Below are 25,407 nucleotides of genomic sequence, written 5' to 3' on the forward strand. Positions count from 1 at the left end.
ACAGAGGATGAGATGGCTGGATGGCATCACTGACTTGATGGACGTGAGTCTGAGTGAACTCTGGGAGTTGGTGATGGACAGGGAGGCCTGGCGTGCTGCAATTCATGGGGTCGCAAAGAGTTGGATACAACTGAGCAACTGAACTGAACAGTAATAGAATTTTTAAAAGATTTTTATGTACTTTTTATTTTGATTGTGTTGAAAGGTGATTTTATTTTATCAATTCTGTGGCAGTGTGGGCATTTATATAGCACAGTATTTTATCTATAACTATAATCACTTTGCTGGTAATTGGAAGAAGTTACCACATTTAGCTCCAGTCATGCGATATGTAAAAGAATGTTATACTGTCACTTTGGAATTACTTATTCTGAAGGGTTTTTGTGTTTGTTCATTGGTTTGGTTTGTTTTCTTTTGTTTTTTAATTACAAAAATAGTGCATGCTTGTTGAAACAGTTCTAGCAAAAGAGAATGGGACATACATGTATGTACAGATACATGTATGGGATACATGTATCCCACAGACATGTATGTACACAGTGGCTGTGTTCCTTAGTCTTTAAAAATAACCTGTGTCCACTGTTGGAATGATGTTCTTCTATCAACAATTTTGATATGAAAGAGAAAATAGGAATTAATCTCAGATTTACACCTCTGTGAATTACTACTCTTTACTCAGCATCTCTCAAGTCCTCCCACTTCCCTCTGTCCCTATGGCTACTTAGGCTGTCCAGGCCACCATCCACTCTGATTACCCTGCTGTGGACCCCTCTGTACTTCTTCCCTGGCCCTCTAGTCTATTCCTGTTAGTCAGAGTGCTCTTTTAAAAACCCTCTCAGGGGATGCTTACTTCCCTAGGTTAAAATCATTTGATGAAGGCTTCCCACTGCCTTCCAATAAAATTTGTTCTCCTGATCCTGCTTTATAAACCTGAAAATGATGTGGTTTCTTCTCACCTCTAACTGGCCTCATTCCATCACCCCCACCCCCACCCCTTGCCTAAGAAGCTCTAGTCACACTGGTTCCCTTTCAGTTCTTTGGTTAAGCCAAGCTGTTGCCAGTTTCAGGGCCTTATCTATTCTCTCTGTAGACTTATGTCCAGAAGACTGCTGCATCCCTGGTTCCTCTCGCCAGGTTTCTAGTCTCAGCCTAAATACCATTGCCTCAAAGAAGCAATCACCCTATTGCAGATAGGTGTTCCATCCACTTGATAACCACCTTCTCAGCACTTATTACTAGATATAATTGTTTCTTTACCTATTTGTTGTCTCTCTCCCTCACTTGATTTTATTTATTTATTTTAAAAATTTTATTGGAGTATAATTGATTTATAATGTTGTGTTAGTTTCAAGTGAACAGCAAAGTGAATCAGTTATTCATATACCCCTCACTTGGTTTTCAGTTCTGTGAGATCAAAGGATTATGTATCTTCATGACTGTCTACTCAGAACTTGGTATATAGTAGGTGCTGATAGCAGGGGAACTATTAATATCTGTCCCGGCTTGCCAGGAACTGAGTTTCCCAGAATTCAGGACTTTCAGTGCTAAAACCAGGACAGTCCTGAGCAAACCAAGATGTCTGGTCACCCTAATTGGCAGTAATCACTTATATCAGTTGTATTTGTGGAATGAATAAGTGAAAAATACATGCTAATTAACTATTTTTTAAAAAACAAACCTCTGAGGTTTATCCATATGGGCTTTTATTCTCCTTACCTGGGGTACAGAATATGTATCCCACTTTCATGTGATCATGGGAGGTTTGTTAATTTCCTTTGAGTAAGGGGAAGCTAAATTGCTTTATTATAAGTTGATCCCAACATGGCATCACAAAAAGCGCATTGTGAATGATGGGGTGGGGGAATTCAACCCTCAGGTTTATGAATCTTGACATATTGATGGATTAAAATTCTAATTTTAGCCAAAATAATACTATTTTAATAAATATTACCTTAGTGTAGTTAGGCTTGCTTTGTTAGGGTCTGAGTTTTGGCCATCTAGTTTAGTGTTAAATATCAAGCAGTGTTAATGAAACTCCTCTGGAAGCCAGATGTGGCATCCTGCACAGCCTTACCTGCGGTGTGTGGGGCATTGCATTACTCTCAGCAGATCTTTAGTTCAGCTTCAATTTGATAAACCATGCTGGCACCCTACACTGCCATGGCATCCTAGAGGAATGCCGAGAAAAGAGATTTTCACTAGCTGTGATGAAATAGAGAGAGGATGGTGAGAGAACCAACATCATCTCAACCAGTGTGGCGCAGTGAAGTGGGCCTGGCAAGAGAGAGCTGCAGGTGGATCTATCCCCATGCATGAATCAGTTTTTAAACTGGCTTTTGTGAGTATTGGTGTTAGATAAATCCACTCCTACAGGTAACAAATCTATCTCTTCGTGTGTGCGGTATTGGCAAGACCTTTCTGTCTCACAGTAGTGTGTTCAGCTGATTTATGAGCCCTCAGAATATAAAGGACTTAACTGTGAAGAGTAGCCTTGCCATGAGTTCCCCAGTAACTTCATATACAGTTCCCAGCTTGTAGAAGGAGTATCTTTCACACTTTTTAAGGTCTTTGCTGTCTCTGTACTGTTGTTAATACGGTATTTAATGCTGTAGAAGAAGGACTGTGCCTGTCAGATGCAGTTGTCCACTAATGAAGAGCCATTTGCTAGGTTTTTATCTTTTATTTTATTTACTGTTAAATTTTTATTGGGGTATATTTGATTTACAATGTTGTGTTAATTTCAGGTGTACAGCAAAGTGAATCAGTAATACATATGTTCACTCTTTTTTTTTTCCCCGTATAGGTCAATTACAGAGTTTTGAGAAGAGTTCTCTGTGCTATACAGATAACTTACAACAGTTCTTATTAGTTGTCTTAGGTTTTTAATATCATGTGGAATCTCTTTAACAGGAAGACAATATTAACATCTTAACACTTTAGTTACAGTAACTGTTAATGGATATCTACTGCTTATAATAGTCTGTGTTTCAGGGAGGAATTTGATTGCCAGCATATCCAAATCCATGTTATAATGAGTTGGTATTATTATAAAACAGAATTCTGTTGCATTTGTGAACCTCAAAGGGTCAGGAAAAAATTACTAATAAATCTTTCCAATTTTTATAAATTTGCATGAAGGTAATGTGGAAAAAAGATAATAGTAAAGGCCATACACAAATTACCATATAACCCAGCAATACCACTCCTTGGCATTTATCCAAGTGAAATAAAAACTAGTATTTACATGAAAACCTGTACATGAACCAATAATTGCCCCAAGCTGTAAACAATCCAGATGTTTTTCAACTAGCAGATGGGTAAAGTGTGGTGTATCCATACAATGGAATATTACTTAACAATAAAAAGAAACAAACTGCCTATTCCTCTCCCGGCAACATGGATGAATCTTAAATGCATTATTCTTAAAAAAAAAAAAAAAACGGATTCAAAAGACTACATGCTACATGATTCCATTTATATGATATTTTATGATAGGCAGATGTATAGGGACAGAAAACAGGTGTGTGATTGCCAGGGGATGGAGGGAGGGAGATGAAGAGCACTAACTTCCTGAAAAGGCTGAAGATCATACATGCTCTACTTTTTCATACGAAAGTAATGACTCCTGTTGACCAGTGCAAATTACAGCAAAATTTGGAGGGCATGATGGGACTGTCCTATATCTGGTTCACAGGAGTAGTTCAGCTATATTTGTCAAACTCATAGAACTGTCCATAAGAAAGGATAAAACACAGTATATGTAAATTACATACTTGTTTTTAAAAGACTGTAAGCACACAAATATTGTTGCAATTCGTATTTGGTCAGTAGGAGTTACCATTTTGGTATGAAAAAGGAGAGTGTTCTTATGATCTGAAGCCTTTTCAGGAAGTTAGTATGCCAGCTCTGTCTAAGGAAATGAGAAGAGTAACGTTTCATGACTGCTTATGAAGACGAGATCATGTCAGCTGTTAATCTGAGAAGGTCATTTTCTCATTCTGGCCAAGGAGGGTATACTCCTAAAATAGAAAGAGACTGGAAGAGGAAAACAGATATTTTATAGCAGTCTTTAAAAATTTTGTCGGCACTTAATCTTTAGTTGTATAGCACCATCATCATCAAGGAATAATGCTCCTAGTATTTATTAGTTGTATTTTTCTCTTTTTTTGGCACAAGGGGAAAATGTAAACCATGATTGAAATAGGAACTAGGATTTTATCTGTCCTGGTGTGAATCCTGACTCTATCATACACTCACTGTATTATCTTGGGTAAATTACTTAACCTTTCCTACTGCTTAATTTTTTTTATCTTTAAATGGGGGTGATGATGATACTTACCTTAAGGCATTGTGAAGATTACATGTTAGATGCTTAGAAAAGTACCTGACATCTGGTAAGTGCAGTATAATTTGGGGCTGGTATTGATATTATCCAAGAGCAAGAACCAGAGCAAGTATCCTTTTGCTGTGTTTTTGAGTGGACTGAGTTGGGGAGAACTAACAGGAGAGGGGAACCATGTGAAAGAGCAAATCCTGGTTGTAGCCGCAACTTACTAAATGGCATATCTCTTCCCCTTTAATCTCTTAAATCACCAGGACAAGGCAGAGATGGCAAATGGAAATATTTGGGTTGTCAAATTAGGATTCTCATGTAATGGTCAGCATCCTTCCTGCTTGACCCTGGGTTAAGCACCAGAAATATACTTTTCCCCCCCTGGTTTAAGCATTCAGAAAACTACCTCAGAAACTTATTGGGCTTCCCTGGTGGCTCAAACAATAAAGAATCTACCTGCAATGCAGGCATCCTGGGTTCGGTCCTTGGGTTGGGAAGATCTCCAGCATTCTGGCCTGGAGAATTCCATGGACAGAAGAGCCTGGCAGGCTACAGTCCATGGGGTCACAAAGAGTCAGATACGACTGAGTGACTTTCAGTTTCAGAAACTTACAGTTTGTTAGCTTATTCCAAACAGCACCACAGATGCCAGTTTTACCATGAATTATATATATAGTAAGAAGATGCTCAGAGTATTGGCTATACCACTAAGGAAAGGGAGCAGATTACCTTTGTAGACATGGTCCTGAGAATCAGTACTCCTGTAACTTATAGAGGAAATTTGGGGGTAGCCTGGGGCTTCCCTGGTGGCTCAGATGGTAAAGAATCTGCTTGCAATGGGGGAGACCTGGGTTCGATCGCTGGGTTAGGAAGATCCCCTGGAGAAGTAAATGGCAACCCACTCCAGTATTCTTGCCTGGAGAATCCCATGGACAGAGGAGCCTGGCAGGCTACAGTCTGTGGGGTTGCAAAGAATTGGACACGACTGAGCGAGTAACACATATGGGGGTAGCCTACAGTTCAGTTTTCTAGTCATTTTCCATTTCAGACATACGCCTCCCATTGAGGGGACAGATTTTTTTTTTTTTTTTCCCCTGTGCTTTCTGGCTTGTAGGATCCTAGTTCCCCCACCAGTGATTGAACCCAGGCCCTTGGCAGTAAAAGTGCAGAGTCTTAACCACTGGACCACCAGGGAATTCCCAGGACAGATTTTGAAAACATTTCTTTAGTACTTAGAAGTGTAGCAGTCCGACTGTTCATGTGATTAAAGTTCCCATGACGGTATTTTTTTATTGCAACCACAAAGAGGTAGAAGAGATTTAGGGAAGGTGAGCATTGTAGTATTTTTGGATGTATTTTCTCTGTAAACAAAACTCATGCGGCTACTTTGCCCTCTCAGGAACTCTTGTCCCTGGCAAAGCGGAAGCGAAGTGACTCTGAAGAGAAGGAGCCGCCTGTGAGTCAGCCTGCTGCCTCCTCAGACTCAGAGACGTCTAACAGCGATGACGAGGTGGGTGTGGAGGGATAGGCCTCTGGTGGGCATTTGAGAGTCCTGACAGCCTCTTTTCCTTAACCTGAGACCTTCCCGCCTAAGATCTGTGAGAACTTCCTAGGGAAAGAAAATTGTGTCTGGAAAGCTCTCACATTGTGCTGTTCTCTGTACTGCTAGTTACCCAGCAGGTATCTCTGCAGTGCATCCGTGACCATTTTTTAGTCTTTTATTTTCAGCACTCTTATAGAAGGGGCATAACTTGTTAGTCACCATCTCTTTTATTTTTTTATTAAATTTTTAATCCCATTTCTATGTTAGAAAAGAAATTCTGTCAAGAATGCCGAATTTTAGTGGAAAATACTTTAGGAAGACAGACAGGAAGCTTTCTTTGGGTAGACATAATCAACATCCCCCAAAGTGGTGTCATTAGGTATTACGGAGAAACATCCAGCTGTTCATTGTTTAAGCCAAGGTGACTTTCCCAATCTGCTGCCCACCACCAAACAAGGCCCTAAAAATCCAGAACTTTAATGGAAGAGAGAGATTAGGGGAAAGGTCTTTGAAACACTCCTACATGTTCCTCATTTGATTTAAAATACTTTTCTTCCCCTTAGTAATTTCTTGGAGGGAGGCTGGATATCACCTTTGTGTTTAATCTCTTACCCTGCAGTCTAGGGAAAAAATTTTATTAAAAAAATTTTTTATTTTTGTATTTATTTATTTCATTGTTTGGCTGTGTTGAGTCTTGGTTGCTTTGTGCAGGCTTTCTCTGGTTGCAGTAAGCAGAGGCTGCCCTTCATTGTGCTGTGCGGGGTTCTCATTATGGTGGCTTCTCTTGTTGCCAAGCACAGTGTACGGGCTTCAGTGGTTGTAGCACTCGGGCTTAGTTGCTCTGAGGTGTATAGGATCCTCCTGGACCAGAGATCGAACCTGTGTCCCCTGCATTGCAAAGCAGATTCTTAACCACTGGACCACCAGGGAAGCTCCCTAGGAAAATATTTTTAACAGTGTACTAACAGTATCTTGTTTTAAAGTTCCACTGGTGTAAAAAAAATTTTTTTAGTATAATAAAATTTAGTTAACAGCCAGAACAGTATTCACCAGTGCCCTGCATATACAGGTTAGGAATGATTGCATTCTGATTGACTGTAGTGATATTCTCTTAATCTTAAATAATTTAACAGACCTAAAATTGTTTTGACAATAAGAGGTAGTGAATGTGTGAATTTTATTCTTTGTTTCATTTATTTTTCATGGAGGAACTGTAATTCCTCTAAAATTGATAAAGTAACCCAATCTGTTAGAAAAGCAGTGGGCTTTATGAAATAATTTGCTTTTTCTATTAAAAAAAAGCAAAAATAGAACAGAAAAATCTTGAAATAATTCCCTTCCCCACTATTCCTACATTAACTACTTTCATTTTCCATGTTTTAGAAGTCAGCTACTACAGTGTAATCCCAAATCTGTGTTGTGTTTGGAATACCCTGTAGCATGTTTATGGTCTTTGTACTTCCTTAAGGAAAAAATCAGTAGCTATCCTTTGAAACTCCATAGTACTATCATTAGATCACTCCTGAGTATGCAGTTACTACAGGGATTCCCTTCATCCTTTTGAACTGCTTCTACCAAGCGGTCAGAGTATGTATCATCTCCACAGCATTAGAGGAGACCAAACATGTGCTAGGGTAGATAGAGCATCATAAACTTGTCTCCAGCTTAGGATTCCCTTTGTCACTCGCAGCTACTTACCAACTCTTGAGTCTTCATCCTTAGAATGCTACCAGCTACTTCTGTACTTACTAGAGAAAAAGCTGACAGGCAGGCTGCACCCTGTCTAGTAGGGAATTAAGAGTTTGAGTAACTTTCCCCCCACAAGGTTGTTAGCTCTTGTAGCTCCCTCCGCATCCCATCCCCCAGGCTCACTGGCTTTTGCAGCTCTGCTCCAGTCTTCTCACCCTTCACTGGAAATAGCAGTCTCTATTTCATGGCCATTCTGAAAGGTGCCTCTTTTTTGGTCTGCATTATCAGTCTCTGGCCCAGGCTACTAGCTTAAGCATAGAGCACTGCAAAGTTAGGGTGAATATTTCATTGTTTTCTACAATTAAAATCTTTTTAAAAAAATGCTACCAACCACTAGAGAACTCAGTAGTATGGTAAATTCAGATTTATGGCTCCATATACACATCCCAACACTTTTCCCCTCCCACATGACTCTTTTATGTTTATTGTCATTAGCAATGATAAATACAGATAGAAGTATATTGTTCCCCTCAGATTTGCTGGAACAGAAAATTTGTCAGGAACAACTGAGTTAGGTTAACGGGTGGTTTGTCTTAAGGAGAGACACGCACTGACTTTAGAACAAGAAGATATCTAGCTAACTGGTAGGAGTGGGGAGGGAGATACAAAGAAGTTATGAAAGTTTCCTATCCAGAAAAAAAGTGGGTACAGTGGATATTAAGTATAAGGTTCAATTACGGGGACTTCCCTGGTGGTCCAGAGTTAGGACTCAGTGCTTCTGCTCCCTGGGAAACGGGTTTGATCCCTGGTCAGGGAACTAAGATCCCACAAGCTGTGTGATATAGTCAAAAAAAAAAGAAAGAAAACGCTCATTTCAGGAGGGAATAGTAGAGATTTCATTTATAGTCTCTGTGGGGGGGGTGGCGGGGGGGAGGGAATACCTAACTTTAATGGAAGAAAATATGCTTTGGTATTATTTTTGGTGAGTGAATTATTCTCAATCATATCTTGGGCACATGAGAAAATAAGAAGTAGAACTCTTTCTGTAACGTTTACATTGACCATGACTGGGAAATTGGAAAACTCACCTCAATGGTAGTTTATAATGTTGTGTTGTGGCATTTTGGTACCGTCACTTCTTGTCCCTGAAAGCATTTGATAAGAGAAGCACCACCAAGGGTGCGGACAGGAGTGGCAGGGAAGAAAAACAACAAGCTTAGAAGGAAGAGAATTAGCAGTGCTCATTCATGAGATGAAGTTTAAAAAAAAAAGTGGCTGAAACAAAAGTCTACTAGGAAGAACAGTCCTAAATCGGGTAGTTCAGAGTCCTTTTTAGAAACACAGCGGGTCTCGTGGAAACAGATAGCTGCATCTCGATAAGACATAAGAAGAAAGCCTAGATTTTCACTTGGTACCAGTAAAAATCATGTTAGATACCAAGAAAACCTTTTTTTGTTGTTCAAAGCAGAATATAACTACACTAGACAAAGTAAGGGGACATCAGACTTATGTCCTAATATCCTCAGCCTGACCGAGAGTGATTATTTAAAAAAGCTTCATGTACAGCCCTGTTTTCTACACTTTTGAGAAATAAAAGCATCTGGCCCAGCCCTGTTGTTCACTGCTTGTCACGCCAGGTTTTTCTTCCCTAGAACTTGTGTCAGCCCTCCTGGACGAACTTCATGCTCCAGCTTACCACCTCTTCAAAACTCTGGTCTCTTCTTGCTTTCCCCCATTCCATTGTTTTCTACTTTCTTTCTTTCTGAAGCTTCTTCTCTTTCCCTTTTATCCCGTTAGTCTTTTGGGCGCTCCCAGGTTGATCTAGTTGCACTCCTTCCTATTCCACTACTTTATTATTGCTTGCTGGCTCCAATATTTTTAATAGGACATTTTGAAAAGGATACTACTTTTACTTAAAATTCATTTAGTAATAACTTTTCCAGGAAGTTGGCCGAGATACCCAAGAGCAAAGTTTTGTTACTCCCTTACCATGCAGATAATACATAATCAGCATGTACTTCTGATAAAGGCTTTCACCGCCAAGCTAATGTTTTTCAGTGTGTATATTCATTTAGTAAGGTTTTCATACACACAATACTTGTAGAAAAAGATGTTCCATGGAGATGAATTATCCCAATACTAAAACTAAACTCTTAAAAGTTTAAATCTATTATATTTGAAACTTTTGGATAAGTTTTGTCAAATATAGTTTTTTAAGCTGATTTAGTCATGATTATGAAGGGCAGTTCTTATACTGTGAAATAATGACTTCCAGAATACTAGGCTGTGTAGCGCTGGTTTGGGTACCTTTCCTTTTCCCCCCACTATTGTAGGTAAGCAGTGGCCATTGTCTCGTCTCCTAGTGATGGCTCTGCTTCCGGCTTCCTGTATCTGATCTGCTCTGGGGTCAGGAAGCCAGGGTCCCATAGAGTTTGTGTGAATATTCTGCTTAAATTTAACAGTAGCTGTTTGAATTGCTCATAAGCCTTTTCTTTTTTTTAAACATACTTCTTTGTTCTTGGCTATGTAGATTACCATTCTGTAGCACCTCATTTTCTAGAGACCAAAAAAATCTCATCACAAGAAAAATAAAGTGATTTTCATGGACCACTTGCTTAAACTGTGTACAACAGATTCTGACACTTCTTACCACACAGTGCAGTGGAATATTGATTATATTTTACTTTGTTTTTTGGTATCGTTTCTGTTTCACTTTTTATCTCCACAACCACATTATAAGTTTTTGTGATTGAGTGTAGGGATTCTTGTGATTGTGATTTTTGTGATTGAGTGTGTTTTACAGTTAAATATGCATGATTATTTGAGTATAAGGTATAGTAGTGTTCTTTGTACTGTGATTAATTACAAAGTAATTAATTTTTTTTTAAGGAAAAAGAAAACTTAGCTATTCCTCATGTCCTTTAGGCTGACATTTGCATTTACTCCAGCTTGGCTGATCCTTTTCTATCTTCAAGGGGAGAAAGAAAACCACCTGAATCAGGAACCATGCCCTCTCCACACAGCTCTCTATCGGCCACTGTTTAGATCTAGAATAATGACTACTGAACCCTTTTGACAAATGCTTCCATTTAGTATAATACTCAGTTCATATGGAATCCTACAACTTTAAAACTCCAAGGGGTCGTAGAGATCATTTGGACTCCTTTATTACAGATTAGAGAACAGAGGCTCAGAGAATGTCTGGTTTCCTTTTCCCATCATAAAATAGTACCCTCCATTTATATAGCGCTTCATGGTTTCTGATGTGCTCTAAACATCTTTCATTCAGTCTCCTTTGAGTCTCACACTACCCTGGTATTCGGTCAAGTATTATTCCTTCTTTACAGATAAGGGAACAGTCTCAAGTTGAGGGCTTGGGCCTTATTCCAATTCTTTGAACCTCTATTCCTGTAGTTTATCGCTAGCTCAGCTATTCTTCTTAAACCCTACTTACCTCAAAGTATGTCATTTCACTCTAAATTAATTTCAGGAATAACTGCACTACAGTGGTTTCTACTTGGGGTCCTGAGACCTAGAATATGATCTTCCTTGCCCATTAGAGATAACCTCTCTGAAACGTTGAAGTTTCTTTGCTTTTCTGTCTCCAGGATACTCAGAGTATGCAGCATGTCAATGCTACCCAAGTCCAAAGCAGCCACGCCCCACCCCATGTTCCTTCCTGTCTTTCAGCTGAGTGCCAGGAAGGTCAGCTGCTTCCCAGAGTAGGGACCTGCTTATAATACACCCTACACACTCAGTCTGGCACAGGGTGATGTAGTAGTTCCCAGCCCTCTTTGTATTATTAGATAATTGCCATCCATTAGAGTATCTTTTACAGGAGTGAGAGTCAAAGTGCTAATTTCTTTTAATTTATTACTTAAGAAAACATCTTCCTTCTAGTCACTGTTTTAGGTCTCCATCGCTGCATATGTACATAATGCTTCCCTGGTGTTTTGTGTGGGCCTGCTTGCATGTGAGTGCAGGGGAAAGCAGGATGTCAGTGTGTTTGAGTCCTGACTGATCCACTGATCCTTTCCCTTTTCCAGATTGTTTTTAAGCAGCTAACCTCAGGGGATGCTCTGGCTCTGTACTCGGATGCAAATCGGCAGGCACTCGCTTTCTCATTCTTGTCTTCTTTGTGGTGCATTTTAGAGCACTTTTAAGGTCACCACAGAGCTTGCCTTTCATTACAGCCATAGTTCCCAAACCAAATTAAGAAAAGCCAGGTCATTTCTTCTACTCTATCCTGGATGGGGAGAGCCCAAGAGTATCTTTAATCCTGTCCTGTACTCTTTAGACTCCCTTTACTACCACCCTCTGGCAATGAAAGAATTAGTTTTCCTTCTTAGAGTCAATAGAATGAGACTTTTATAGGAATAGGTAAGCAATCTCTGGGCTAATGGTTGCTGTTGCTGCTGCTAAGTTGCTTCAGTCGTGTCCAACTCTGTGTGACCCCATAGACGGCAGCCCACCAGGCTCCGCCGTCCCTGGGATTCTCCAGGCAAGAACACTGGAGTGGGTTGCCATTTCCTTCTCCAGTGCGTGAAAGTGAAGTTGCTCAGTTGTGTCCAACTCTTCACGACCTCATGGACTGCAGCCAACCAGGCTTCTCCGTCCATGGGATTTTCCAGGCAAGAGTACTGGAGTGGGTTGCCATTGCCTTCTCCGGGGCTAATGGCTGGGTTAAGATTATTTCTACATTGATTTTGCCTGCCACAATTCTTGACCATCTCCTTATGGTTTATTAGGTTCTGTGATCTTGAGAGGAGAGGTACGGGGCAAATATTTAAAATATGTACTTGGATGTATTTAGATCAAGAAAACACTCAGAAACCTCTGGATTATAGGAATAAATGTAAAATATTACAAATATGACCTGTTCTCCAGGGGGAAAAAATCTTTTGGGAGATTATCAGGACCAATTTGAGTCTCTTTCTCTATATTAAATAGGAATAATGAGACTGGGCCCCATATTTTAAAGGATTATTTACCTTTAAGTGGTAGAAATACAGATTTTTTTTTAGATTTTTTTTTCTTAGCTTTAAAAATACTATTTTTTCCCAAAGCTTCATATAATGAACACATATTATTATTATTAAAGATGTATTTATAAGAAGTTTTATTTGTTAAACTAAAGTTACCTACATTATTAAAATTTCCCTGAAAGCCTGTCATATATAGTAAGTTTGGCTGTTTGCCATTGGCATGACAGACTGTATTGAGTCAGCATCATGGGAGGTGAGGCAGCTTTGTGATCTCATTTCTTTTGAAAATTGTTGGAAGAAAACAAGGTTCCCTTCGAACACCTAGGTTCGGCCAGGAAAAGTGAAAGTGAACGTCACTTAGTTGTGTCCAGCTCTTTGTGACCCCATGGACTGTACAGTCTATGGAAATATCCAGGGCAGAATACTGGAGTGGGTAGCCTTTCCCTTCTCCAGGGGATCTTCCCAACCCAGGGATCAAACCCAGGTCTCGCGTATTGCAGGCAGATTTTTACCAGCTCAGCCAGGAAAACCCCTGTTAAATTGAAACATTTTATTTTTTTCTATTTTAATGCTTACCTTTCTTCCCTCTCCCCCAGGGGTTAAGCATCATAAGCTGTAGATGACAGTTGCTAAGCTTAGGCAGTGGCAGATTGAAGCAGATAGACAGTAGAAAAGGAAGACACATGGCTTGCTGCTGCTGCTAAGTCGCTTCAGTCATGTCCGACTCTGTGCGACCCCATAGATGGCAGCCCACCAGGTTCTGCTGTCCCTGGGATTCTCCAGGCAAGAACACTGGAGCGGGTTGCCATTTCCTTCTCCAATGCATGAAAGTGAAAAGTGAAAGTGAAGTCGCTCAGTTGTGTCCAACTCTTCGAGACCCCATAGACTGCAGCCTACCCAGGCTCCTCCTGGGATTTTCCAGGCAAGAGTACTGAAGTGGGTTGCCATTGCCTTCTCCACACATAGCTTTCTGGCACCTCCTAAATTGCGTTCACCTGTGTGGCCTTGCATTTAAGCCCTTTTTGCTCTTACACACTCCCCCCTTGCCCTCACCCAGAATTTCAGAATTTGACTCTGTTGCAGATGAGTAACACTAATCTGTGAGCAGAAGTAGACCCTAGCCCATCTTGATACATGTGACCCCAGTAAGCTCTGCCTTTATGTTCTGAGCCTTTCCATATTACCTTCAGGTAGAAGTATAAAGGGACCTCTTTATACAAAGAAGGGATTTCTGTACAAAGTCTGAAAAGACACCCTGTTTAGAAGAGATGGGTTATGCTCATTTTCATGATCAATATTTATTGACTATCGTGTGCATAGTTGGGATATTTCTTGAAACAAGTGTAAAATCTCTGTTATCAGCATAGGAAGTTAATATATTTTAGCTCAGTTAACTAAGAAACTGATCACTTTGGCCTCTTGGATTCTTTCAAAATGACCTAGAAACTATTATCCTTGAATGATTAAAAATTTGAAATGGTTGAAACATAGCCATTAAAAGCATTGGAATTTGTTTCTAAATGGTAACTAAGTGTTGAAATATTAAAAGTTTGAGAAGTAAATTCACTTACAGAGTTGCCATAATTATATATCACTTAATATATATAAATGATGTTTTACTTAATATGTCATTTATTCACTTAAGGTATCATCTAGAACATGTAGCTGTTTTCTTTCATTTGTCCCTTCTTCCTAGCTCCTGAGTACAAAAATAAAGTAGCACTTAAAATAACTGAGTAAATTAAAATGAAAAATTAGAAGATTAAAGTAGCACCCTTTCACAGTATTTTATCAAGGTAAATTAACAGACTGTGGTTCTTAAAAATAGCTCATCTGGAGCATTTCTAAGATGGAAACCTCATCAGAACTATCCCGCCACCCACACCTCCTAAAAAACTCCAAAGTAAATTTACTTCTGATCTTGGCTATTGTTAGATAGGTTCTATAATGATCATATTATAGAAGGAACAAAGACTTGGTGCTTTTAAAAAATATTAGATATAGAAATTTTATGTCAAAACCAGATTTATAATTCAATCTATGATGTTGGAAAGATGAATGTTATTTTTTATCCTCCCCCTCCACAGTTGTTTGTTGGCTTATTTAGTATTGTCTGAGTTTGCTTTACTGGGTTTTTAAAATTTTTTATTGAAGTATAGTTGATTTACAGTGTCGTATTACTTTAAGGAGTATAACAAGGTGATTCAGATATATCTATATCTATATATTCTTTTTTAGATTCTTTTCCAGTATAGATTATTATAAGATGTTGAATATAGTTCTCTGTGCTATACAGTAGGTCTATGATGGTTATAAATATTATTTTCAGAGTACATAAAATGAAGTTTTTCCAAGTAAAGTACTTTTCACCTAAAATCATTCTCCTAAACTGATAAGTTACAATATCAAAGGAGGTATAGTTTAATGTAACTAAATAGTCTCTGTGAATTTTAATAATGATTTTATGGTCTTTCAGCCTTATAATTAAAGAACTTGATGAAGATGATTTTTTTTGGCCTTGGAGTGATTGTGTATTGCCAGCCTGTTACTTTGATAATACAAATTGCAGGTTCCTTGTATTTAGATGTATGGGATCTCCTATTTATGATCCAATTTAAGCACTGTGTTGTAGTGTGATACATGCAGGTTTTTTTAAAAAGATACACACACATGTATATTTTTCAATGATCTATTATATGCTTTCTGCCTCCTTGGAGTTAGTACCAGTGCTATCGTCCATGCCAAACAGTGGCCTTAATCCTTTTCTCCCTGTGTTTTCTGAAGTTCTGTCTTGCTAACATGCTTTATTCCCCCTGCCTTCCTGGGACCCACTCCAGAACTAAGCTATGCACTGTGTACTGAAACCCAAACATCCCAGCCTCTAGCAATTACTGACCTCTCTGCCACAGGAAACATTAGAAGCTGTTTTCTATACCAAGTTTTAGTTAACTCAGTTGACTTGCCATTAAGATGACATACTTGCTTTTCTATTGATAAAAAGTTATTAATTTTTATTTATTGTATCAATTATCTACTGTCTTTAAGAAATTATGAACCAAAAGTTACAAAGTTTTAAGTAAAATTTCAAAAATCATTATCTTTCTTCCTATAAAAGTGTATTTGTTTTGGATTCAAAGCAGTAGAGACTCTTGAAATTGTTTTGATGAACATTGGAAATTCTTAACTCTCGAATCTTACAACTTTTCTCAATAAAATTCCTGTTTCAATTTTCCTTTTTCTTTTTTCCTTGTAGTGGACTTTTGGGAGCAATAAAAATAAGAAGAAAGGAAAAGCCAGAAAAATAGAGAAGAAAGGAACCATGAAGAAACAGGCGAATAAAACTGCTTCCTCAGGCAGTTCGGACAAAGACAGTTCAGCGGAGAGCTCAGCTCCTGAGGAAGGTGAGTCAAGTCAGACCTGGGAGTGAACTCTTACATGGTAGAAGCTGCAGAATCAGAAATCGGGGAAAGATACCTGATTTACAGTATGGTCTCTGCCTTTATTGCAAGGTTCTCTAATCTTCTCAGTATCTGTTTAGAATCTGAATGAAGCAAGAAAAATACATGCATCTGACTGTATGTCAGATAATGCTGTTTCTTCAATTTCCTGAGTTTGATCATTGTATATTTGGTTATATAAGAGACTCTCCTTTTTACAAGAATTACTTAAGGGTGAAAAGTCACAATCTCTGCAGCTTACTCTCAGTTCAGCAAAATAAATGATAAAAATTTGTACGTTGTTTTATATATGTAGACAGAAAGTAAGTTGGTGATGTTAACAATGGGTATTCTTGCAACTTTTTTCTTTGGTCTGTAATTTTTTTGAAAATACAAAAATCCAATTTAAGAAATCATGCTGGTGATTTCTTAATCTAGCCTAAGATTCTGTAACCTGTGTTTGTGTTTGCCAAAGGCAGACCAAGAGTTTTCACCAGGGAAGTGAGACGAACATGTTCCACTTCACCTAGGAGAGCTGAGGAGGAATAATTATCAACACATGTCTTCTGCAGCATCACCTAATCTTGTGTTTGGGCCTGTGCTGCAGGTGAAGTGTCAGATTCTGACAGCAACAGCTCCTCCTCCAGTTCAGATTCAGACTCTTCCTCAGAAGATGAGGAATTCCATGATGGCTACGGAGAAGACCTCATGGGAGATGAGGAAGACAGGGCCCGTCTGGAACAGATGACAGAAAAGGAGAGAGAACAAGAACTGTTCAACCGCATAGAGAAGAGGGAGGTGTTGAAAAAAAGGTAAAGTAGTAATTCCTTAATGATACATTAATAGAGTAATTTTCCAAAGTTCGAATTTGGAGCCCTGTCTTCCTAGGGTTTGAGACTTAAAATTTTGGGAATTCCCCCGCGGTTCAGGGGTTAGGACTCCACCCTTTCACTGCTAAGGGCACAGATTCAATACCTGGTTGTGGAAGCAAGCCATGCAGCACAGCACCCCCCATCCAAAAAAAATGACTTGAAATTCTCATTATGTATGAGTTAGGAATCTGACTATCTTTCTAGCGTGGTTTTTGTTTTTGTTTTTTTTTCAAACTCTAATGTTAAATTGCTTTTTGGTATACAAAGGTGTTTCAGTATTTAGGATTACATGTGTAAATGACAAAAGTCTTTCCTTATCTCCTAAAAGAATTTCAGGATGAAAATAAACTTGGGTTTCATCTCAGGAAATAGTCCTCAGAACTAGGATTATTCTGTCCCTACCTGATCATGTGAAAGAAACATAGAAGTGTTTTCTTTGGCAGCAAGTAGTCCCATTTCATCTGGGAGCCTGGTTGTCCCTTCTGGAGACCATGTTAAGTCTGCTCAGTTATCCGAGACAAGAATGTTTGGCTTTCAGTCAGCAGCAAGTCATAGACGTTTGTTTTGAGTGTGGATGCTTCCACGGTTACCTATATTGGAACAAACAGGACTTAAGAAACAGTACCAGAGTTGCCAGATGGTTAAGAATGACTTCGAAAATTTGTATTTCTGAACTGTGGAGAGCATAGCAAAAGGTTCTCAACCAAGGCCAGTAGGGCCCTATGGCAAAATCACCAAGTAGCTCTAGAGTAGTGGGTGGCTTATCTCAAGGTTGGTTTTTATGTTTTTTACCTTATATGAATAAGGCAGTTAAAGAATGTTTGCAGTGAGGAGAATGAAGACAGAAGTTCAGAGCCATTCTCAGAAATTTAGGGGTTTGTAGCTCATTTGTTTAGCTGCAGGGCAGTACATGGTAACTCAGAAACTTTTGTGTAAACATCACTAGCATCCTAATGTGAGATGAAGTGGCGGCACCAGTGATGAGGCATCCTTTTCGGTGGTGTTTTGTTTTTTTGGGGGGGTTATTTGTTTGTTTGGGGGGTGGTTTTGTTTGTTTTGTTTTTTTGTCTTTGTTTTGACTGCTTTGCGCAGCATGCTGCTGCTGCTGCTGCTAAGTCGCTTCAGTCGTGTCTGACTCTGTGCGACCCCATAGATGGAAGCCAACCAGGCTCCCCCATCCCTGGGATTCTCCAGGCAAGAGTACTGGAGTGGGTTGCCATTTCCTTCTCCAATGCGTGAAAGTGAAGTCGCATGCGGGATCTTAATTCCCTGACCAGGGATCCAAACCATGCCCACCGCAGTGGAGGCTCAGTCCTAACCACTGGACCGCTGGGGAATTCCCAAAGTGTTGGTTTTGGTTGTTAGGTTCTTCCCCTATTCTAGAGCTTTCCCTTTTTTATTATTTATTTACTTACTTATTCAAGCTCACTGCATAAAGATAACTTGGTTGTGTAAAGAGCACTGATATTTTCTGTCAGAAAGTCTAGGCTCAAGTCCAACTCACTAGCCAGGTGATCTGACCCTCCTCCTGCCTCAGCCTCCCCTTGAGAAATTGTTGTAAGGTCAGAGTGAGATGATACATGTAAGAACATAATATAAATATAAACTTATTTTAAATTGAGGTATAGTTGATATACAATATTATATAAGTAACATGTATAGTGACTCACAGTTTTTAAAGGTTATATTCCATTTATATTGTTTATTGTTGTTCAGTTGCCAAGTTGTGTCTGAGTCTTTGTGACCCCATGGACTGCAGTACACCAGATTGCTCTGTCCTCCAGTATCTCCCAGAGTTTGCTCAAATTCATGTCTGTTGAATCAGTGATGCTATCTAACCATCTCATCTTCTGCCACCCTCTTCCCCTTCTGCCTTCAGTTTTTCCCAGCATCAGGGTCTTTTCCAGTGAGTCGGCTATTCACGTTAAATAGACATAGTATTGGAGCTTCAGCTTCAGCATCAGTCCTTCTTACGAATATTCAGGGTTCATTTCCATTAGGGTTGACTGCTTTGATCTCCTTGCAGTCCCAGGGACTCTCAAGAGTCTTCTCCAGCACCACAATTCAAAAGCATTTATTCTTTAGCACTCAGTCTTCTTTATGGTCCAACTCAACATCTGTACATTAATACTGGAAAAATCATAGCTTTGACTATACGGACCTTTGTCAGCAAAGTGATGTATCTGCTTTTTAATATGCTGCCTAGCTTTGTTATAGCTTTCCTTCCCAGGAGCAAGCATCTTTTAATTTCATGGCTACAGTCACCATCTGCAGTGATTTTGGAGCCCAAGAAAATAAATCTGTCATTGCTTCCACTTTTCCCCTCCTGTTTGGCATGAAGTGATGGGACTGAATGCCATGAGCTTAGTTTTTTGAATGTTGTGTTTTAAGCCAGCTTTTTTAATCTCTTCTTTCTCCCTCATCAAGAGGCTCTTCAGCTCCTCTTCACTTTCTGCCATTAGAGTGGTATCATCTGCATATCAGAGGTTGCTGATATTTCTCCTTGCAATCTTGATTCCAGCTTGTGATTCTTCCAGCATTTCATATGATGTACTGTGTATAGGAGTTAAATAAGCAGGGTGACAGTGTACAGCCTTGTTATACTCTTCCCAATTTATATTGTTAGTTATTGTAAAATATTGGCTATATTCCATGCTGTACACTATATCCTTGTAGCTTATTTTATACACAGTAGTTTGCACCTCTTAATTCCCTACCCCCATAGTGCCTCTCCCCACTGGTAACCACTAGTTTGTTCTCAGTGTCTGTGGATCTGTTTTTTTGTTTTTGTTGTTATATTCATTAGTTTGTTGTATTTTTTAGATTTCACATCAGTGATATCATACAGTATTTGTTCTTCTGTGTCGGACTTCCTTCACTTAGCATGTGCTATGTTGTCAGTCATGTCTGACTCTTTGCGACTCAGAGGACTGCAGCCCTCCAGGTTCCTCTGTCCTTGGGATTCTCTAGGCAAGAATACTGGAGTGCCATTTCCTCCTCCAGAGGATCTTCCCCACCCTGGGATTGAACCCACAACTCTTAGGTCTCCTTCATTGGCAGGCAGGTTCTTTACCACTAGTGCCACATGGGAATCCCCTTTCTTAGCATAATCCCCTGCAGATTCATCCATGTTGTTGCAAATGGCAACGTTTCATTCTTTTTTATGGCTGAATAGTGTTCTGTTGTGTGTGTGTGGATGTGTGTGTGTACATGCCACATCTTTATCCATTCATTGCATATCTTGGTAATTGTAAATAATGCTGCTATGAACATGGGAGTGTGTGTATCTTGTTGAATTAGTTCTTTGTTGTTTTTGTTAAATATATACCCAGGAGCGGAATTGCTGGGTCATGTGGTGATTCTGTTTTTAGTTTTTTGAGAAACCTCTAAACTGTTTTCCACACTGGCTGCGCCAATTAACTTCCTCCATTTGTTCTTTGTGTTCTCTTTGATGATAGCCATTCTGTGACATAATAATACCTCATTGTGGTTTTGATTTGATTTCCATAATGATTAGTAATACTGAGCATCTTTTCATGTGCCTATAGGTCATCTGCATTTCCTCTTTGGAAAAATGTCTATCCAGGTCTTCTGCCAATTTTTCAATCAGGTTTTGTTTTTTTGATAGTGAGTTGTATGAGCTGTTTATATATTTTTTATATTAACCCCTTAACAGTTTTGTCATTTGCAAATATTTTCTCCCATTCAGTAGGTTGTCTTTTTGTTTTGTCAATGGTTTCCTTTACTCTTTAAAAGCTTTTAAGTTTAATTAGGTCCCATTTGTTTATTTTTGCTCTCATTTCCTTTGCTTTAGGAGACAGATCCAAACAAATATTGCTATAATTTATCTCAAAGAGTATTCTGCTTATGTTTTCCTCTAGGAGTTTTATGATTTCTGGTTTTATATTTATGTCTTTAATCCATTTTGAGTTTTTGTTTTTTTTTTTAAGAAAATGTTCTAGTTTTTTTCTTTTGCACGTAGCTGTCCAGTTTTCCAGCACCTCAGATATTAACTTTTAAAAATAACTTTATTCAGATATATTTTTACACACCATAGAATCCACCCATTGAAAGTGGTTGAAAGTGATTCAGTGATTTTTTTTTTAATATATTGATAAAGAAAGCTGAGCGCAGAAGAATTGATGCTTTTGAACTGTGTGCTGTTGGAGAAAACTCTTGAGAGTCCCTTGGACTGCAAGGAGATCCAACTAGTCCATCCTAAAGGAGATCAGTCCTGAGTGTTCACTGGAAGGACTGATGTTAAAGCTGAAACTCCAATATTTTGGCCACCTGATGCGAAGAGCTGATGGATTTGAAAAGACCCTGATGCTGGGAAAGATTGAGGGCAGGAGGAGAAGGGGAAGACAGAGGATGAGATGGTTAGATGGCATCACTGACTCAATGGACATGAGTTTGGGTGGACTCTGGGAGTTGGTGATACCTGGCGTGTTGCAGTTCATGGGGTTGCAAAGAGTCGGACATGACTGAGGGACTGAACTGAACTGAAATGAAAGTTGTATAGCCACTGCCACAGTTAATTTCAGAACATTTTCATCACCCCAGGAAAAAACCATGTACTTACTGGTACTCAGTTCTCTGTTGCCTCCTAGCCTTAGGAAACCACTAACTTACTTTGTGTCTTTATAGATTTGCCAAATTCTGGGCATTATATATAAATGGAATCATAAATATATAGGCTTTTGTGCCTGACTTCTTTCACCTAGCATATTTTTGAAGTTCATTCATGTAGCATGTGTCAGTACTTCATTCCTTTTTATGGCTGAATAATATTCCATTAAGTGTATACGTCACATTTTGTTTACCTATTAATCTGTTTTGACATCTTTTTGCTGTTATGAATAATACTACTATGAACATTCATGTACAAATATTTAAGTATCTATTTTCAGTTCTTTTGGATACATACCTAGGAGTGGAATTTTTTGAGAAACCACCAAACTGTTTTCCAGAGCAGCTGCATCATTTTACTTTCCCCCAAGCAATGTATGAGAGTTCCAGTTTCTCCATATCCTTGCCAACACTTGTTATTTTTCCATAATAACTATCTTGGTGACTGTGAAGTATCTCATTGTGGTTTTGATTAGCATTTTCCTGTTGACTAATAATGTTTAGAATCTTTTCAAATCCTTGCTGGAGAAATTTTTGTTCATATGCTTTGCCTATTTTCTAAATTGGGTTATTTGTCTTTTTGTTAAGTTTTAAGAGTTCTTTATGTATTCTGGTTCAGTTCAGTTCAGTCAGTCGTGTCCAACTCTTTGTGACCCCATGAATCACAGCACACCAGGCCTCCCTGTCCATCACCAACTCCCGGAGTTCGCTCAGAGTCACGTCCATCGAGTCAGTGATGCCATCCTGGCTACTAGGCCCTTATCATAGAAGGAAATGGCAACCCACTCCAGTTTTCTTGCCTAGAGAATCCCGTGGACAGAGGAGCCTGGTGGGCTGCCGTCTATGGGGTCGCACAGAGTTGGACATGACTAAAGCGACTTAGCAGCAGCAGCAGCAGCAGGCCCTTATCAGATACAGAATTTGCAAGTATCTTTTCCCATTCTGTAGGTTGTATTTTTTCACTGTCAAGTATTGCTTAATGCACAAAATTTAAAAATTTGTGTGTACAATAAATGTTTTCTTTTCTTGCTCAAACTTTTGGTATAATAGCTAAGAATTTATTGCCAAATCCAGTCATGAACGTTTACCCCTATGTTTTCTTATAAGTTTTATAATTTTAGTTCTTATATTTAGATCATTGATTTTTTTTTTTAATTTTACATTGGAGTATAGTTGATTTACAGTGTTGTGTTAGTTTCAGGTATACAGCAGAGCAATTCAATTATACATATATCTATTCTTTTTTCAGAATCTTCTCCCATATAGACTATTATAGTGTATTGAGTAGAATTCCCTGTGGTCTACAGTAGGTCTTTGTTGGTTATCTATTTTACATGTAGTATTGTGTATATATCAGTCCCAACCTTCTGATTTACCCCTCTGCCTCTCATTGATCCATTTTCAGATCTCTTTTTTTTTTTTATGGTGTGAGGTATGAATTCAGCTTTATTATTTGGTGTAGTTATCCAGTCGTTCAGTATCACTTGTTGAAAAGACTATTCTTTCCCCAGTCTTGGCCCCATTGTTGAAAATCAGTTGTCTGTGGGTATATGGATTTATTTGTTGACTCTATTCTGTTCCATTGATCATTGTTTATTGTTATGCCAATATCATACAGTTTTGATTACTGTAGCTGTATAGTCAGTTTTTAACTTGTGAAGTGTTGTTATCCAACTTTGTTCTTTTTCAAAATTGTTTTGACTATCTGAAGCCCTCTGCATTCCCATAGGAATTTTAGTATTGGCTTATCAGTTTTCACAGCAGTGAAAAGAAACAGCTGGGATTTTTATAGGACTTGTGTTGAATCTGTTTATCAAATTTGCAAGTGTTGCCATCTTAAGTCTTTCAATCTGTGAATATGGTATCTTTCTACTTACTTAGATATTGTTTAATTTCTTCCAACAGTTCTTTAGTTTTTGGCGTAAAAGACTAGCACTTGTTTTGTTAAATTTATTCCTAAATATTGTATTTATTTTTTTGGATGCTACTGTAAATGGAATTGTTTTCTTTATTTCATTTTTGGATTAAGCACTGCAAATATATTGAAATACAATTAATTTTTGTATATTGACCCTATTAAGAGCTAAGTAAAAAAAATTTTATAATTGGAGTTATTTTATAATGTTACAAAAAGTTTAATATTCTTATATTCTTATTGTTTATCCCTTCCATAAAATTCCTTAAATTTACACAAAACAATAGTTTTGTTTCATAAAACCCTAATTTTTGTTACAGGGAGAGAGCTTCAATTGCATTTGTTTAAGAGAATAGCATATTTATTCACATGTTTGCTGTGGTAGAGCTGAGGGAGTTATTTTTCCTAAATAAGAAAGCTGTCAAGTGGTATTTTAAAAATACAGCCTGTGTCTTGACCACCTTCAAAATGTGACAGTGATTCTCTGTGGCTCCATTATGTTTCTAATGAGACACCATTGGAGTTAATCCAATAATTAACTCTTTTCTTCCATTTTGTGAAGTTGAGGAAGAGCTGTGTATTACCAACAAGATACAGGAGGATCCTAAATATCTTCTCTCATTTTTAAGTCTGTTTCAACAGAATGCTGTCCAGTACTTTCGATGTGCTTATATTCAGTATTTCTAACATACTTAATATATTGGAGTTTCTTGTAGGAAACTAAAACATTAACTCCTCCCCCCCCACTTATTTTCTTTCTCCTGTCTAATAGAAGTCAGTCCTTACAAGTATTTCATTGCCACTTAAAAACCGAACAAATATCTTTTAAACAGATTTGAAATCAGGAAAAAACTGAAAACAGCCAAAAAGAAAGAAAAGAAAGAAAAAAAGAAAAAGCAGGAAGAAGAGCAGGAAAAGAAAAAACTGACACAGATTCAAGAATCTCAGGTAGGACATACAGTAGTCCTTATTATCCCAAGAGTAATACCTCTGTTTTGAGTGTGTGTGTATGTTTATGTAAAAGATGGGTTTATATTATAATCAGCTTAGGTCAGTTAGTGCAAGACTGTTTATGTGGTGTCTTCATCTTGTAGGTTTCATTAATCTCTGGACATATCATTTCACCATTAGCTGTGCTGTTTAACTCCTTGGGAATTCTACTGAAGTCTGCATGTAAAAAAGCAGCTCATTTGGTGTGTGAGCATTCCTTAAGGGAAAGTTGGTAAACTTCTTGTCCCAGGTAGCTAAATTGGTTATGATGTTTACTCAGGTGTATGTCATCCTGGACTTGGTAACAAATGTAGCCGGGAAAATTAGTTATCTCTGCGTTTATAACAAAAAGCTTTACTGACAGTATTAACAAAAGTTAGCTACAATCTAGGGAGTCCTTTCGGAAAGTGTTTACGTTGATATTTCTTTGGCTTTCTCTTTATTAGCCAGATAAGACAGGACTGACTATACTGCTCAGTCCTCTTTGTCCACAAGAGGATGCTGTCTCCCCTTAAGCAAATTTCAGTTTCTGCAGCCAATATACATTCACATTGGAGAACTGAATTATTGTTAGTTACAGAGAATGTTCTCAGCTATTGGTGAAGAGAACCATCCTATATACCTTTCCCTTCACAGGTAACATCCCACAACAAGGAACGACGCTCCAAACGGGATGAGAAACTAGATAAGAAATCTCAAGCCATGGAGGAACTAAAGGCAGAGCGAGAAAAACGGAAGAACAGAACAGGTAAGTGGGGAAAATACAATGGCTGCTTTGTGTCTTTGATCATATGATTTGACTTCCCAATGCCATTTTTATCTCCCCGCTCACCCTTTTAGCTCTCAAGTATTCAGTTCAGTTTAGTTCAGTCGCTCAGTCATGTCTGACTCTTTGCAATCCCATGAATCGCAGCACGCCAGGCCTCCCTGTCCATCACCAACTCCCGGAGTTCACTGAGACTCACGTCCATCGAGTCAGTGATGCCATCCAGCCATCTCATCCTCTGTCGTCTC

At 38.6% G+C, this 25,407-nt stretch overlaps 1 protein-coding gene across 1 annotated transcript in view; it reads left to right on the forward strand.

Annotated features, from left to right (window-relative positions):
- Positions 1–25,407, forward strand: part of RTF1 (Rtf1, Paf1/RNA polymerase II complex component, homolog (S. cerevisiae)) — a 49,976-nt gene that overhangs the window by 10,071 nt on the left and 14,498 nt on the right. The window contains exons 4-8 of the mRNA XM_010848053.1: positions 5,733–5,843; positions 15,804–15,951; positions 16,595–16,799; positions 24,237–24,351; positions 25,030–25,141. Of these exons, the coding sequence (XP_010846355.1) occupies positions 5,733–5,843; positions 15,804–15,951; positions 16,595–16,799; positions 24,237–24,351; positions 25,030–25,141 (691 nt within the window). The remainder of the gene's footprint in view (positions 1–5,732; positions 5,844–15,803; positions 15,952–16,594; positions 16,800–24,236; positions 24,352–25,029; positions 25,142–25,407) is intronic.

This window comes from Bison bison, unplaced genomic scaffold (genome assembly GCF_000754665.1).
Source record: "Bison bison bison isolate TAMUID 2011002044 unplaced genomic scaffold, Bison_UMD1.0 scf7180017864259, whole genome shotgun sequence".
NCBI lineage: Eukaryota > Metazoa > Chordata > Mammalia > Artiodactyla > Bovidae > Bison > Bison bison.